The sequence below is a fragment of the Marmota flaviventris genome, chromosome 8 (assembly GCF_047511675.1).
Source record: "Marmota flaviventris isolate mMarFla1 chromosome 8, mMarFla1.hap1, whole genome shotgun sequence".
NCBI lineage: Eukaryota > Metazoa > Chordata > Mammalia > Rodentia > Sciuridae > Marmota > Marmota flaviventris.
The window spans coordinates 57,349,477-57,364,337 of NC_092505.1; the positions used below are offsets into that span (position 1 = coordinate 57,349,477).

The 14,861-nt window shown below is 37.0% G+C and overlaps 1 protein-coding gene across 3 annotated transcripts in view; it reads right to left on the bottom strand.

The window, feature by feature from the left end:
• Nucleotides 1–3,873: 3,873 nt before the first annotated feature.
• The window catches only part of Slc15a2 (solute carrier family 15 member 2), a 34,804-nt gene continuing 23,816 nt past the window's right edge, over nucleotides 3,874–14,861 (bottom strand). For all 3 annotated transcript variants that reach the window (XM_027936027.2, XM_071615292.1, XM_071615293.1), the window contains 7 exons: nucleotides 14,379–14,543; nucleotides 14,182–14,228; nucleotides 12,553–12,663; nucleotides 11,840–11,936; nucleotides 5,322–5,468; nucleotides 4,627–4,731; nucleotides 3,874–4,293 (listed from right to left, as the gene is read on the bottom strand). In XM_027936027.2, the coding sequence (XP_027791828.2) occupies nucleotides 4,117–4,293; nucleotides 4,627–4,731; nucleotides 5,322–5,468; nucleotides 11,840–11,936; nucleotides 12,553–12,663; nucleotides 14,182–14,228; nucleotides 14,379–14,543 (849 nt within the window). In that variant the 3' untranslated portion in view covers nucleotides 3,874–4,116. The remainder of the gene's footprint in view (nucleotides 4,294–4,626; nucleotides 4,732–5,321; nucleotides 5,469–11,839; nucleotides 11,937–12,552; nucleotides 12,664–14,181; nucleotides 14,229–14,378; nucleotides 14,544–14,861) is intronic.

Genomic DNA, 14,861 nt, shown 5'->3' on the forward strand with positions numbered 1-14,861 from the left:
GGATTCCAGGACTCAGTTCCTGAATCATTTCTCTACATACATTTACTCCTAGAAAGTCTCATTCTGTTTCATGACTTCAAGTAGCGCTTATATGTTGATGATTCTCAAGTTTATATTTCTAGCCCCAATCTTCTACTTGAGCTTCAAACTCAGATGTGAAACTGCCAGCTCAATATTTCCAGTTAGGTACCATTCACTGACATCTGAAACTCAACATGTCCAAAACAAAATGATTAGTTACTTTACACCCCAAACCCATTCTTACTCCAATTTTTCTAGTTTCATAAAATTATACTATGATTCACCCTCATTATTCAAATCCAAATCTAGGAGTCAGCATTGATGATTTCTTTCTTTGTCCAACCATGTTCAGATCTTGTCAGTTCCACCTTAAAGTTTAGTTCCCAGTCAAACTACTTCTCCCCAGTTCTATTCCTAGCGCCAATTCAGGAGCTTTTTTGTTGTTGGTGGTGGTGTTGTAGGGATAAAGGAGGCAAGGCACCGAAGACAGCAGGAAACAGTTTTATTTGGCTGCAGCCAGGTTCAGAGGACACAGCTTTTGCTGTAATCAATCAATCCCCTGAACCCAGAGTTCAGATAGATTCAGAGTTTTATACCCAGCATGTAAGGGGAGGGGCTCAGAAGTTCATAGTCTGCAGAAGTTCACATAAAAGCAGCTTTTTCTTTCACTGTTCTGGGCAAGTTAACTCTTCAAGGACAACACCTGAGAAGGGGAGAGCTTCTTCTCCCCTTTCTTTCCTCCCCTGCCAGCTGTTACCATGGAGCCCATCTGTAACTTATCTTAAAAATGTAGACATCTCTGTGAAGCCCCAGCTCAAGGTCAGAGGCCTTGTTTGCACATTTCTGCAAAGTACTATACTGGATACGTTTGTGAAAAACTAGTAAGAGGGTGTCCAGCACCTGGAGTGCTGGTATCCTTATATAGATAAAATAGGAAGTTTATCTACATTGGACTCTTTCACAGAGACTCTTTTGCTGACAGTCCTAGAATCAGCTATGGTGAAGAGGACTTTTCTGTGGAGAAAGGGGGTGCCACTTCAGTGGTGGTGCTGGGGATTGAAGCCAACAGCACTCTACTCCAAGCTACATCCCCATCCCTTTTTGTTTTTTGTTTTGAGACAGGGTTTTGCTAAATTTCTGAGTCTGGCCTCAAACTTGTAATCCTCCTGCCTCAGCCTCCAGAGTCACTGGGATTACAAGCAAGTGTCACCAATACTTAGCAAAGCATGACCATCTTTTGCCTGGAATATTCCAAAGGTCTCCTAACTGGACTCCTATTCCCATTTCTTCCTGTCTATAGACATTTCCCCACTCAATAGCCGGACTGAGCTTAAACAAAGAACCATATTGTGTCACTCATGTTTTTAACCTCTAATAGTTTCATACCTCACTTAGAATGACCTCAAAATATTTTATCATGGTCACAAGACCTCACACAATCAGATCCCTAGCTTTCTCTGACTGAATCTTTGGTCTTTTTGTACACTACTCTTGTCATACTCTTGTCATCTTATCCTGATTGCTCTTCCTCATTGTACCATGACTTTCTCAAGGCCTTTGAACTCCCCAGGATCTTCACAGTCAGTCAAGATAAGAAAGGCACCTTGTGGGTCATCATATCATCATATCTCCAACAGCTGGTTCAACCAATGGCATATAGTTGAACTCGAAGATGTATGTAAGTGAATAATGACTCTCTTTCAAAACTTTGCGGTAAGCCTATCCTGTCTTGTAGTTTCCAAAAAACATCTCATGTTACCTTACATGATTTAACAGAAGTGCTTTGTTCAGAAAATGGCAGTTGCCAGCTCTTCTGGTCTGACAACTTCTGGAATGTTGTACTTGGTTCCAGTACTTGGTTCACTTATTAAGATACTTTAATCTTAATTGCTGTATTTCAGGTAAAGTATATTTCTTTAGAAGAGAAAAATCCAGTGGTGAAAGAACAGAAGTGTGCCTTGTGAGGAACCATTACAGGAATTGAGAATCTTTAGCTTGATGAAAATTAAGAGCATTCATAGTAAAGGAAAGAACTCCTAAATAGCTAAAAGTCTGCCACTGATAGGGGTTATGCTCATTTTTGTTTGCTATAAAGAAAAGAACCAGTAGTCAGATGTAGGAAGCTGTTGGTTCAGCATATCAAAGAACTGCCTAACAGTTTTGTGGAAACTAGTGTTCTGCAGAACATGATAGCACATTAAGCTAAACAATGCCTCGTGAGTTTTTTATCTTATTTTTTATCTTATTTTCCACAGGATCTCTCGATCTTTAATATGCAAATAATAAGATATAGTATGCCTCACTTCCCAAACGTATTTGTCTATAGACACTTTTATTCACCGAACAGTGTTAACATTTCTTGAAACAAAATTTACAACACAGTTTGGTTTAAAGCAGCTTAACAATGAGTACAGTCAGATTCACATCAAGATACCTGGGGAAACTGAATGGTATTGCTGCCAGTTTTGTACTTCTGAAACCTTAGTTATGAACACTAAAGTATATAAAACTTGAGGAACTAGGGGAAATTCTGTTACCTATTACATTATTAATAATGTGAGACCCAGCACTGTTCTAGATGAGAATAGCAAAGTAAAATGAATAGAATAAGGCCCTCAGGTTCAACAGAAATATACTGCACAGAAAGATCAAGAGAGTAGAGAGAAAGAATCAGGGGAGAGAGGAAGGGAGAGAAAGGGGAAATATCAGGGACTGAATTAGACCAAATTTTATTCCAGGCTTTTATACGTATGTCAAAATGAGTCCTAGTGTTATGTTTAACTAAAAAGAACCAATAAAAAATTAAATAAAAAAGAAATATACTGCACAATCATATTTCCAGGTCTGTGCCATCATTAATTCATTGTGTGCAAGGTAAGTTTTTCAACTTTTTTCATTCATACAGGCAAAAACCCCTCATTCTCTGGTCCCTCTCACACACAGATTTTGATAGAATCCTCAGGCAGGACCATTCCCCTTTGTTGAATGTTATTATCACTTAGAACCTCAAATCTGAGAATTAATATTACCCTTTTTGAATAAGCAGGAAATTTCCAAGACTAAAGGAAGAATTAGCATTTATATATTTATGGAGAAAGTAAGCCAGGAAAATTCTTAAAACTTTGAGGCTAAATTAAAGAAAAAAATTAAAGGAAGTTGGCTGTATAAAAGCCTTTTGTTATTAAAGATCTGTTGCAACAAGCAAAACAAGAAGTAATAACAAGAAAAAGCAGTCTTGGCAATACTGAAAAGCTAAGTTGCAAAATTATAGTTAATGTCAATACAGCTATGCACAGAAGAGCATGTAGTCCAAGGGTTCAAACAGTTCCTAAGAGCAATGTGCACTGTAGAGGACTGAACAGCTCATCAGGATTTCTGCAATTTCTATTTGTTTCTATTTCCCAGACCATGTTTACTAATGTTCACTATCTTTAACTTGGTTTCCAGGATCTATAAGTACTGAGAAATGGGATATATGCGTGAGTATGTAAGTACTGTGGTAATCAGAAAGATACATCTTCTATATGTTAACAAAATGGCATATTGTCTCCTTCCATTTAAGATCTTATTAAACATGGACAAGCCAGCCACTCCCTGGACCAGATCATACCACAAAAACCACTCTTGAGGTCCTTGTGAAGAACACAATTACATTACTGATAAATTAACTTGAAAAACCACGTCTCTAATATTGTGCATTTTTGCCTCTAAACTAGCACCTCAAAAATTGGGGTCATCAATTCTAGATGGCAGAAACCTTTAAAGGAATCCTCCATAACTGACTTATTTCTATAGAGATTTCTTTCTATCACACACTTACATTTTATGCCCATTTGGAGACATGAAGCCAGCTTGAGAATGACAGAAGGTTTACTGAGTTCACTGATGGATGGGAAAACACGGTGTCTTAGGGCCTTGATGAAAGATGTACTAGAAAATTCAGTTCTGAAATTACCTCTATCATGGGAGAAAGGTATAAGAAATCAGCTCAGATATGATGTAACCTTTCTCCTAAACCAGTAGGAGAAAAAAATTGCTTGAAGATAGGTGATGACTGAGATCAGGAAAAGGAACTGGAGTCAGTCCAGGGAATCATCAGAGCTTTGTATTCTTGGTCTCTAAGTTGATCACCTCCCCTTGGAAATGGAGAATCTGCTTATCTGCTGGTTGGTGAATATTCTCTGACTTTACAGGTACGTAGTAGTAGCCCATGATGGAGAAGATCAGGCACACCACCAGGAGGAGGCAGGAAAACAAAATGAATTCAGCCCACTGCAGGGAGAAATAAATACAAGAGGAGAATATGGAGAAACCTGAAACTAAAGAGAACTTTATGGGGTGGAGACTGAGGAGCACCTTGACAAAGGTTCACCAATTCAGATAGATTTCTCCTGGGAGAACACTGGGTTCACTGACCTCTCCTCACATAGGCATAGAGTGGTCATTATTGTCACCCACACATTTACCTCTTGACAATCTCTAGGTATCCAATCCATCTCATATCACAGCACTGAGTGGGGAATGTAGGAAACAGAAAGATAGGGAAAAGGAAGAATAGAAAAACTTTGAGTAGACATGAACTCCTTGTTTCCCTTGGATCCATACCTGTACCAGGCCACTGAACTGCGCCACAACAAGCACAATGATATTCCCAACTGCAACAGTCAACAACCAGGCTGCCTGGAGTACAGACTTCATGCTAGATGGAGCCTAGGGAAGACCAGGTTTGTAAGTAAACAAACTGTATGCCAACCCTTTACCCCAGAAGTCTATCCAGTAAACTTCTCCTGTGACAGTTTCCATATTTGAATTTCCCCCACTAAGTTCAACTATCACATTGATTCCAGGGATGGTAATAATGTCAACAGTAAGAAAAAATTAGAACTCTTGAATATTTTAATTCATTATGTCATATAATCTTTATACAATCCTAAGGGATAAGTTATATTAGTATTCTTAAAAGAAAAGAAAAATAGCATTTGAGTGATGATAATTCATTTGCTTAAGGTTACACAAAAGTCATGCAGACAAAATCTGAACTTAGGTAGTCTAACTCCACAGAGCTTAGTCTTCATATTTAAGTGTTCTTTCCCAGAGCCCAAACAGCATGTACAGCTAGGCTGCACTGTCACGATCCTGGAAGTCAAGGTGACTGTTCAAGGTCATACATAGGAACCCAAGGTCAAAAGAGATGGAGATCTTGGCCAGGATCACATACTTATGTAAGGCAGTGCTAGAATTAAAACTTGCTATCCCTCAAGCAATGACTCCATTTTTATTTTTCACTTAGAAAGTCTTACCTGAGAATAAGAAAATTCAAGTCCTGTGACAGAGAACATGACCTCAGCAACTGTAACCAGAATATACTGTGGTAGTTGCCATGCAATGGACATTTTATTGGCTGGAATGTCTTCTGTCTTCCAGGCCTGAAGACCTTGATTGGTGATCTTAGTGAGAGAAAGAGGAAATGGTCTTATCTGTAGTCTCAAGAAAATATGCCTAATTGTAGCATTCTATGACCTATATCCATCCCTTTTTAAATTTTCATCCTTTTGCTACTTTGAAAAGATTGAACATTTCCACACAATTCCAGTTTTTTGAAAAAAAAAATTTTTTTGGTAACACTATGCTCAATTGCCAGACTTCAATCAGTTATATTAAGTGAGAGTGGGGTTGAGGATGTAGCTCAATTGGTAGAGTGCTTTCCTCACATGCACAAGGCCCTAGGTTCAATTCCCAGCACTGCCAAAACAAAAACAAAAACAACTCCCCCCCGCCCAAAAATAAAACAAAGTCTGTGAGAGGGGCTGGAGTTCTGGCTCAGTGGTAGCGTACTTGCCTAGCATGTGCAAGGCACTAGGTTCAATTCTCAGCACCACACAAAAAAATAAATAAAATAAAAATATTGTGTCCATCTACAGCTAAAAATATTTTTTAAAGTATGTGAGATAAATAAATTGATGCCCCAATACCCTTAATTCTCTGAGTTTAGAGGCCATTGGGTTCAAAATAAAATGGTAAAGATTTCCTGTTTTGCTTCTGTTGAGAGTACAAATAATCTAGGCATCTATTTGTATTTTCTCAGAAGAAGAGAAGATCATGAACCGAGCTTCTAAATCAAGGTCAGATAGTCAAATGTTCAAATTCAAGTCATTAAGTAAATAAAACGTGTCAAATGGAAATGAGAAGAACTATGTGAGGTGGATAGCACAGGTTCCATCTAAAGGGTACAGCCACTATAGCAACAGCCAAGTGACACAGTAATATCTGTTATGGAATCCCTGACTTTATGCCAAGACACGTTAGCAATCCAAGTTCTTAGGTAAAATCTCTTGAATTTTAAATATTAACAATTAATTATTTTATTTTTTTTGTCAATAAATGCAAGCCAAACAAGATAGGTCTATAGAAAGAACTGGGTCCCCAACTTCCTTAATAAGATTCCTGTGGCACAAGAATTAAAATCAAGAATCAATAAATGGAATCGACTCAAATTAAAAAGTTTCTTCTCAGCCAAAAAAAAAAAAAAAAAACAGTCTGTGAGGTGAATAGAGAGCCTACATCTTGGGATCAAATCTTTGCCCCTCACAAATCAGACAGAGCACTAATCTCTAGGGTATAAAGAACTCAAAAAGCTAAGCACAAAAAAAAAAAAAAAAAACCAAATAACCCAGTCAATAAATGGGCCAAGGACCTGAACAGACACTTCTCAGAAGATGATATACAATCAATCAACAAATATATGAAAAAATGTTCATCATCACTAGCAATTAGAGAAATGCAAATCAAAAACCACTCAAAGATATCATCTCACTCCAGTCAAAATGGCAGCTATTATGCATACAAACAATAAGTGTTGGTGAGGATGTGGGGGAAAAGGCACATTCATACATACACTGCTAGTGGGACTACAAATTGGTGCAGCCAATATGGATAGCAGTATGGAGATTTCTTGGAAAATTGGGAACGGAACCACCATTTGACCCAGCTATCCCTCTCCTCAGTCTATAACTGAAGGGCTTAAAAACAGCATACTACAGGGACACAGCCACATCAATGTTTATAGCAGCACAATTCACAATAGATAAACTGTGGAACCAACCTAGATGCCCTTCAATAGATTAATGGATAAAAAAATGTGGCATATATACACAATGGAATATTACTCAGCAATAAAAGAGAATAAAATCATGACATTTGCAGGTAAATGAATGGAGTTAGGGAAGATAATTCTAAGTGAAGTTAGCCAATCCCCCCAAAAACAAATGCCAAATGTTTTCTTTGATATAAGGAGGCTGATTCATAGTGGGATAGGGAGAGAGAGCATGGGAGGAATAGAGGAACTCTAGATAGGGCAGAGGGGTGGGAGGGGAAGGGAGGGGGCATGGGGTTATTAATGATGGTAGAATGTAATGATCATTATTATCCAAAGTACAAGTATGAAGACATGAATTGGTGCAAATATACTTTGTATACAACCAGAGATATGAAAAATTGTGTAATAAGAATTGTAATGCATTCTGATGTCATATATAAATTTTAAAAACAGAAATAACTGGGTCCCCAGGCCCCCAATTTATGACTTCTGGTCTAAGTGCCTATTCGATTTTGGCATTTAGAATTATCTATGGCCTCTATCTTGAACAGCATATAAGAGAGAATAAACAAAAAATGAAATAACACCAGGAATACAACTGTTACAAGTTGAATTGTGTCCCTCAAGACTTGTGTGTTGAAGTTCTAACACCAGTACCTGAAAATAAAACCTTATTTGGAAATAAGCTTGTTTATAGATGCAATTAGACACATTGAATTGAGGTCATTAGTATATATGATCAATTTGATAGGTATCCTTATATTAAAAAAGAGAAATTTGGACACAGAGAAGCACATAGGAAAAATGCCATGTGAAGATGAAGGCAGGCATTGAGGTGATTGTACCACACCCCAAGGAAAACTAAATTTCCAGAAAACCACCAAAAGGTATAGGGGAGGCATGCAACAGATTCTACCCCCAGCCCTAAGAATGAACCAACCCCATCAAACATCTTCATCTCCGACTTCTAACCTTCATAACTGAGACATTAAATTCCCATAGCATAAGCCACTCAGCTTGTGATACTTTGTTAAAGCAGCCCTAGAAAATTAATTGGCCTGGATTGGTTTAATATCTGAAAATCAATTAATGCTGCATGCCATATCAACAGAATAAAAGACAAAACCCACATTATCAGCTAAATAAATGTACAAAATTTCATTTTGCATTTGACAAATTCAACCCCATTTATGATAAAATGATCAGGGGGAAAATAAAATAAAACCTCAAAACACTATGAATAAATGGAAACTTCAATTTCATAAACAGCATCTATGAAAAACCTTAATGGTAAAAGACTGAATGCTCCCCACTCCACCCCCAGAAAACATTTGCTCTAACCACTTCTATTCAACATTGTACCAGAACAACCAAGCAAGGAAAAGAAATGAAGGCATCAAGATTGAAAAGACAGTTATCTCTATTTGCAAATAGCATGATCTTGTAGGTAGAAAGTCTAACGAGTCCACTAAAAAAAGCATTCAACCTAACAAATAAGTTCAGTATGGTTGCAGGATGATATAGAAAGATTAATATAAAAAATCAATTGTATTTCTATAACTTACAATGAACAATCTGAAAATGAAATTAAGAAAATTATTCCATTAAGAGCTTCAAAAGTATTGATGCATAGGAATATATTTAACAAAGCAAATCTAAAAGTTATTATACTCTGAAAGCTACAAAACATTTTCAAAAAAATAGAGAAGACATAAATATATGGAAGACATTTCATGTTTACTGAACAGAAAACTTAATATTGTTATGATGGCAGAACTTCCCCCAAAATGATTAAAGCAGTCTCCAGCAAAATCCCAGTTGGCTTCTGGTCCTAATTTGATCCTGAAATTTACGTGGCAATTCATTGGCCCCAAATAACCAAACCAATGTTGAAAAAGAAAACCGAAGTTGGAAACTCACACTTCCAGAATACAAAATTTACTATAAAGAAACAGGAAACGAAACAATTTGGCATTGGCACAAGATAGACATGTAGATCATGGGACAGAATTCAGAGACCAAAAATAAGACCTCATGCTTAAGGTCAAATGATTTTCAACAAGAGCTTCAAAACCGTTTAATGAGGGAAAGAAAATCTTTTCAATCAATTGTGCTGGGGAAACTGGATATATACATACAAAATAATGAAAATGAACACCTTAGCTCACATTACATATCACTCAAAATAGATTGAAGACCTACACATAAGAGCTAAAACTATAAAATTTTTAGAGGAAACCATAGGCATGAATCCTTGTGACTTTGGTTTAGGCAGTGGTTTCTTAGACATGACACTGAAACCATAATCAACCAAAGAAAAAGTAGATAAGTTGAACAAAATTAAAAACTTTTGTGCTTCAACAGACAGCATCACTAAAGTTAAAAAAACAACCAAATTATTAAGTGGGATAATTTGCAAATTATCTATCTGACAATAGGCATGTCTAATATATATAAAGAATGTTTACAAGTCAATAATAAAAGAGATAAATAACCCAATTAGAAATTGGGCAAAGGATCAAAATAGACATTTCACCAAAGATATACAAATGGACAAGAAGCACATGAAAAGATGTTCAACATCTTCTCTAACGACATCACTAACCATCTGGGAAATCCAAATCAATACCTTAATGAGATGCTGTTTCACACTACCAAAGTGGCTCTAACCAAAAAAGGAAACCCATATTGGTGAAGATGTAGAGAAATTGCAACCTGTACACACTATTAGTGGGAATGTGCACTTGCTTTGGAAAAGCCTGGAAGCTTTATGAATAGTTAACCATACAGTTACCATGTGACCCAGGAGTTCTATTTCTAGGTATATAGCCAAAAGAAATGAAAATGTATGTCCCCATAGAAACCTGTATATGAAGGTTCATAGCACAATTATTTATAAGCCTCAAAAGTCAGAAACAACTCAACTGTACATCAACTGATGGGTAAATAATAAAAAGTGGTATAGTCATACAATAGACTATTATTTGGTAATAAAAATAAATGAACTAGTTGGTGTGAATATACTTCGTATACAACCAGAGATATGAAAAATTGTGTTCTATATGTGTAATAAGAATTGTAATGCATTCCACTGTCATATATAAATTTTAAAAAAATGTAAAAGTAACAAACGAAAATTTTAAAAAGAAAAAAAGAGGAAAAAGGAAAAACTAAAAATAAAAAAAATAAATGAACCACTGATGGATGAGCCTTGAAAATTATGCTACATGAAAGAAGCAGACACAAAAACATTCTATGATTTCTTTTTATTTTTACTCACTTATTGACTTCTTTTGGTACTGGACATTGAACCCAGAGGCATTCTACCGTTAAACTACATCCTCAGCCCTTTTCATTTTTTATTTTAAGACAGGGTCTGGCTAGTTGCTGAGCTGGCCTCGAACTTTGGACCATCTGTCTCAGCTTCTCAAGTCGTTGGGATTATAGGCATGTGCCACCATGCCCAGCATGTGATTCTGTTTACATGAAATGTACAGATTACAAAATATCATAGACAGAAAGTAGAATAGTGGTTGCCTAGAACTAGTGGTTTAGGAAGAAATGGAGAGTGACTTCTAATGGGAATATGAGATTTCTCTTCTTCTTCTTCTTTCTTCTTTTTGTAGTAAGGATTTAGCTCAGCGGTGTTTACTGAGCCACATCCACTGCCCCTTTTATTTTTTTATTTTGAAACAGATTCTCACTAAGTTGCTTAGGGCCTTGTTAAGTTGCTGAGGCTGGCTTGGAACTTACAATCCTCTTGCCCCAGTCTCCTGAACCACTAGCATTACACGTGTGCACCACCATGCCCAGCATATGAGGTTTCTTTATGATGTGATGAAAAATGTTCCAAATTGTACAACTCTGGTTATATTAGGAACCACTGAATGCACACTATGGAATGTTTTTTCTCTCTACATATTAAATACATATCAACATATATTGAACACATTAATATAGTAAAAGCCATTGTATACTTTAAATGGGTAAATTATATGGCATACTAATCATATCTCAACAAACATGTAATAAAAATATATAACCAAAAGGATCAAATTAAATTAATTAATCAATAAATTATATAAAATTGTATACATGGTATTCTCATCACACCTCTAGAAATATTCCCTCCTATTCATTCTTTTTTATCTTTAATAGTGTCAAAAGTAATTAAATAATAAAATTTAACCCAAGATTGGTACCAAAATTAAAATGCAGAAGTACCCTGCCCTGATTGCTGAGACAATTGTTTTTGATGGACTGATCAGTTAACAGATCCCCAAACTTCATGTGGCAATTGACATTTACTATTGGTATTGGTATTTCAGACTGTGATGAGTTAGTAGGTTAAATTTCTAGAGAGCTAGGAGACCTGCATATGGAGCCACACAAGGAGAAATAAATAATTTTGCATTAATAAGCTTTGGTTTCTTAGGGCTATAATGAGACTGGAGTAGATCATGTGATCTTGTAGTGAGGACTCAAGATGAATTATGTTTCCCATTCCCAATACGATTTGCCGATTGCTGATGTATTTTCTATTTAAATTCCCCCTGTAGACAGTGGGCTTTCTAAAATCACTGTAGAAACTGCCACCTTACATTAGAAATAAGCACTTGACCCTGTCTTGTTGGAGTCTTCTCCCTTTGTCCTTCGTCCCTGCCAAAAGGACCCCAGGACGTGGTGGAAGGGGGCAAAGGGAGGTAGCTGTGAGCTACTTACATTAATAATAACAAACAGATACGATGCACCGAAGTCTAGTAGACCCAAATTCAGAGAAAAGTCCTTATCTTCAGTTTTACAATGCACTGCAGGGTATCTGGAAAAGGATGAGTTTAGGTTAGGATATGCAGCATGGCTCAGCACTCATCTCCAGAGAAAAGAGTGATCTCAGCTGTCTACTGATCACGAGCAAAGTCACCTCTTTGAAGAGAGATGCTTCTAGGAACAAGTTATTTTCATGACACGTATTTGCCTCTGACCATGAGCTCTTTATTGCCTGTAAGGTTTTTCTTTTTGTTTTTAAGTCCTAAATCTGAATAAAGAAGGCACAAATCATCTTTTGTAGATTTCAGGCCCAGGTGAAGTTTCTCATGCAAATCTTATGACCTGGTGGAACAGGTCATAAGGTAAACACAGTGAACCTGAGTGGGTAAATTCTAAGTAATGAGGTGCCAATGGGACATCCCACAGAGTAAGAGTCAGAATCAATAATAAAGTTTGTGAACCTCACAGAGATGGGCCATGTTAACTACCCAGCATGGCCATCACAACTACCATGATCTCAACATATCCCTGAGGGCAGGAGGCAAGAGTTGAAAAGCAGTAGGAGTCTGTCTATACAGATGTACCTAAGTTCCCCATCTATAGACAAACATAGCATTTTAAAAACAATTATTGATAAAATTAAAATGTCCACAGGGCAATGCTCTTACTCTCCTCTATGAACAGTTCTGTAAGGAGACACACCATAGTCTTCACCAACACTGATGGGGGTGTCGGTACCCAGGGAGATGTTGACATCTGAATGCAAAGTGTTAATAAACCTGAGGGTAGAGAAATTATTTACAAATCAGACAGATACAAATAGGACACCTGATAAAAGAGGGTAGGGACCTTTTCTATTTTCCCTATCACTATATCCCCAGTGCCTAGAATAATGCCTGGTACATAAAGGTTCATGATACATACTTATCCAGACAAATGAATGAAGTCACATGTAAGAAGTAATCAGTAGTCTTAACTTTCTCTAACTTCTTCTTCTTGGGGTATTAACTTATCATCTGTCACATTCTCACCAGATCTCTAGCTGGATGGACGCTGTCATGATCACCCAATTGCAACCTGAGTTTCCTTTCTAATAGAGCTTAGGTATATCCAATTTCTTTTCCTCTTAATGGTGGAATTCGCCAACTGAGACTTTACTAAAAAATAATATAATTATTATAATATAATATATAATAATAGATAATATAATAGATAACTAAATATAAAAGTATTTACATAAAAGTGACATCTTACCCTATCATGAATGAAGTCCAATTTGACTCATGAAAAACTTAGATCTTAGTACATAGTAATTTGTTATTGTTTTCTAGTCTCCAGAAACGTTGAACCCTTCCAGAACCAACTTTCTAGTCTTCTGAACCTAGGTCCCTAGATTAATTCCTTGAAATGGGTTTTTGGTACATTTCTGTTTTGATAGCTTTTGCCTTGGTCTCTGCCACGGGAAAAGAAGGGCAGTTTCCTCAGAGTCTTACAGCTTGATTCCTGAACTATAGATCATCCTGCGCTGATCTAAAAAATACCCACCCTCTTGTAAGACTCAGTTCTCTGGCTTTCTGGCCTCATTCCTGCCTTATTTATTTTGAGCTGTTTGCTTTTCCTGAAGCATATTCAAAAGCAAGTTATTATGATTGTTCCATCCTTCAGTGAAATTCAGATTTTTCATCAAAACTTCTGTACAACACTCTTCTTAACAACAGCTACCTCATCTTGGAGGCACAGGCACGTGTATCTCTCTCGTGTCTAATTCCTACCACAGACAGCAGGTGACCTCTTTGGTGCTGCATCTCTGTATCTATCCCTTGCTTCAGCTTTGTCTAGATTCAAGATCAAATCTTTTGACTTAAAATGTGAACGACACCACGATGCCACTATAGATTTACAATAATTTAAACAACAGATATCCAATTACCAACTTTGAAGGGAAGATTACTTGCTTATTTCTAAATTTCTCTCTCATGGCCACAGAAAGAAAGTACTTAGTTATTTTCTTGAGGTCAAGATAAATGGATAAAATACAGGAGAAAAATATTTGCAGTGGAGCAGAACAGGCATATGGAGATAGTGTCATTTTTTAATTCCACATGAGAAAGCAAGCCTAGCTCCCTCTCACTGCCCTGGAAGATGCTTTCAGACACCAGTGTCCCTGACCTTCTAGGAGAGACAATCCCTGTTCAGAACAAGTCAAATGAGGCCTCTTCATCTGAAGCCCCAACGATCAGAAGAGACCCCCAGATTCAAGAAAATGGTGTGGCCTGGGGTCTGCCTGATATCCAAACCTGATGGCTGTCATCCCATTTGTTGTTTTGTTTTCTATATCCTTTACCTAGAATAGAGGAAAGTAAAAAATCAGTAACAGCTGATAAAGGGAACCGATGATCAGAACATTGAATCAGCAGACAGATCCTTGATATGGATGAGCCAGCCATCCTACTTTGAGATGGCAACTTGGAACATGGGCAATTCCTCAACTTACCATCATGCTGGAGACACTTTTCCCATTCTCATGAACGATCAGACTGTACCAGTTCTTCTCCTCCACCGAATGCTCAGTATAGACAGACAAATTATGATACTTCAGATGGAAGTGGAAATCCTGGCTTTTTGTTTTCAGGTGCAGTTTGGAATAATTTGTTGTTTTCTGTAGAATGAAGTACCTGTTACACTCACCTTCTATCCCAGCTTGAAAATGTTTTCGTATGTTTTACTTTTTGTTTTGGGAATCGCTGGGAATTAAACCCAGGGCCTTACATATGCTAGGCAAGCTATCTACCACTGAGCTACAGTCCGAGCCCACTAACCCAGCTTGGATACTGCAATTTCATAGCATCTCAGGGTGAATGACCTCATCAGATACTAATAATTTCTTTCTTTGAATTAGTTAGTTCTAGGAATGTACCATAGGAAATAGAGGCATTCATAAAGATTCATGAGTAAGGATGTTCATTATAGGATTATA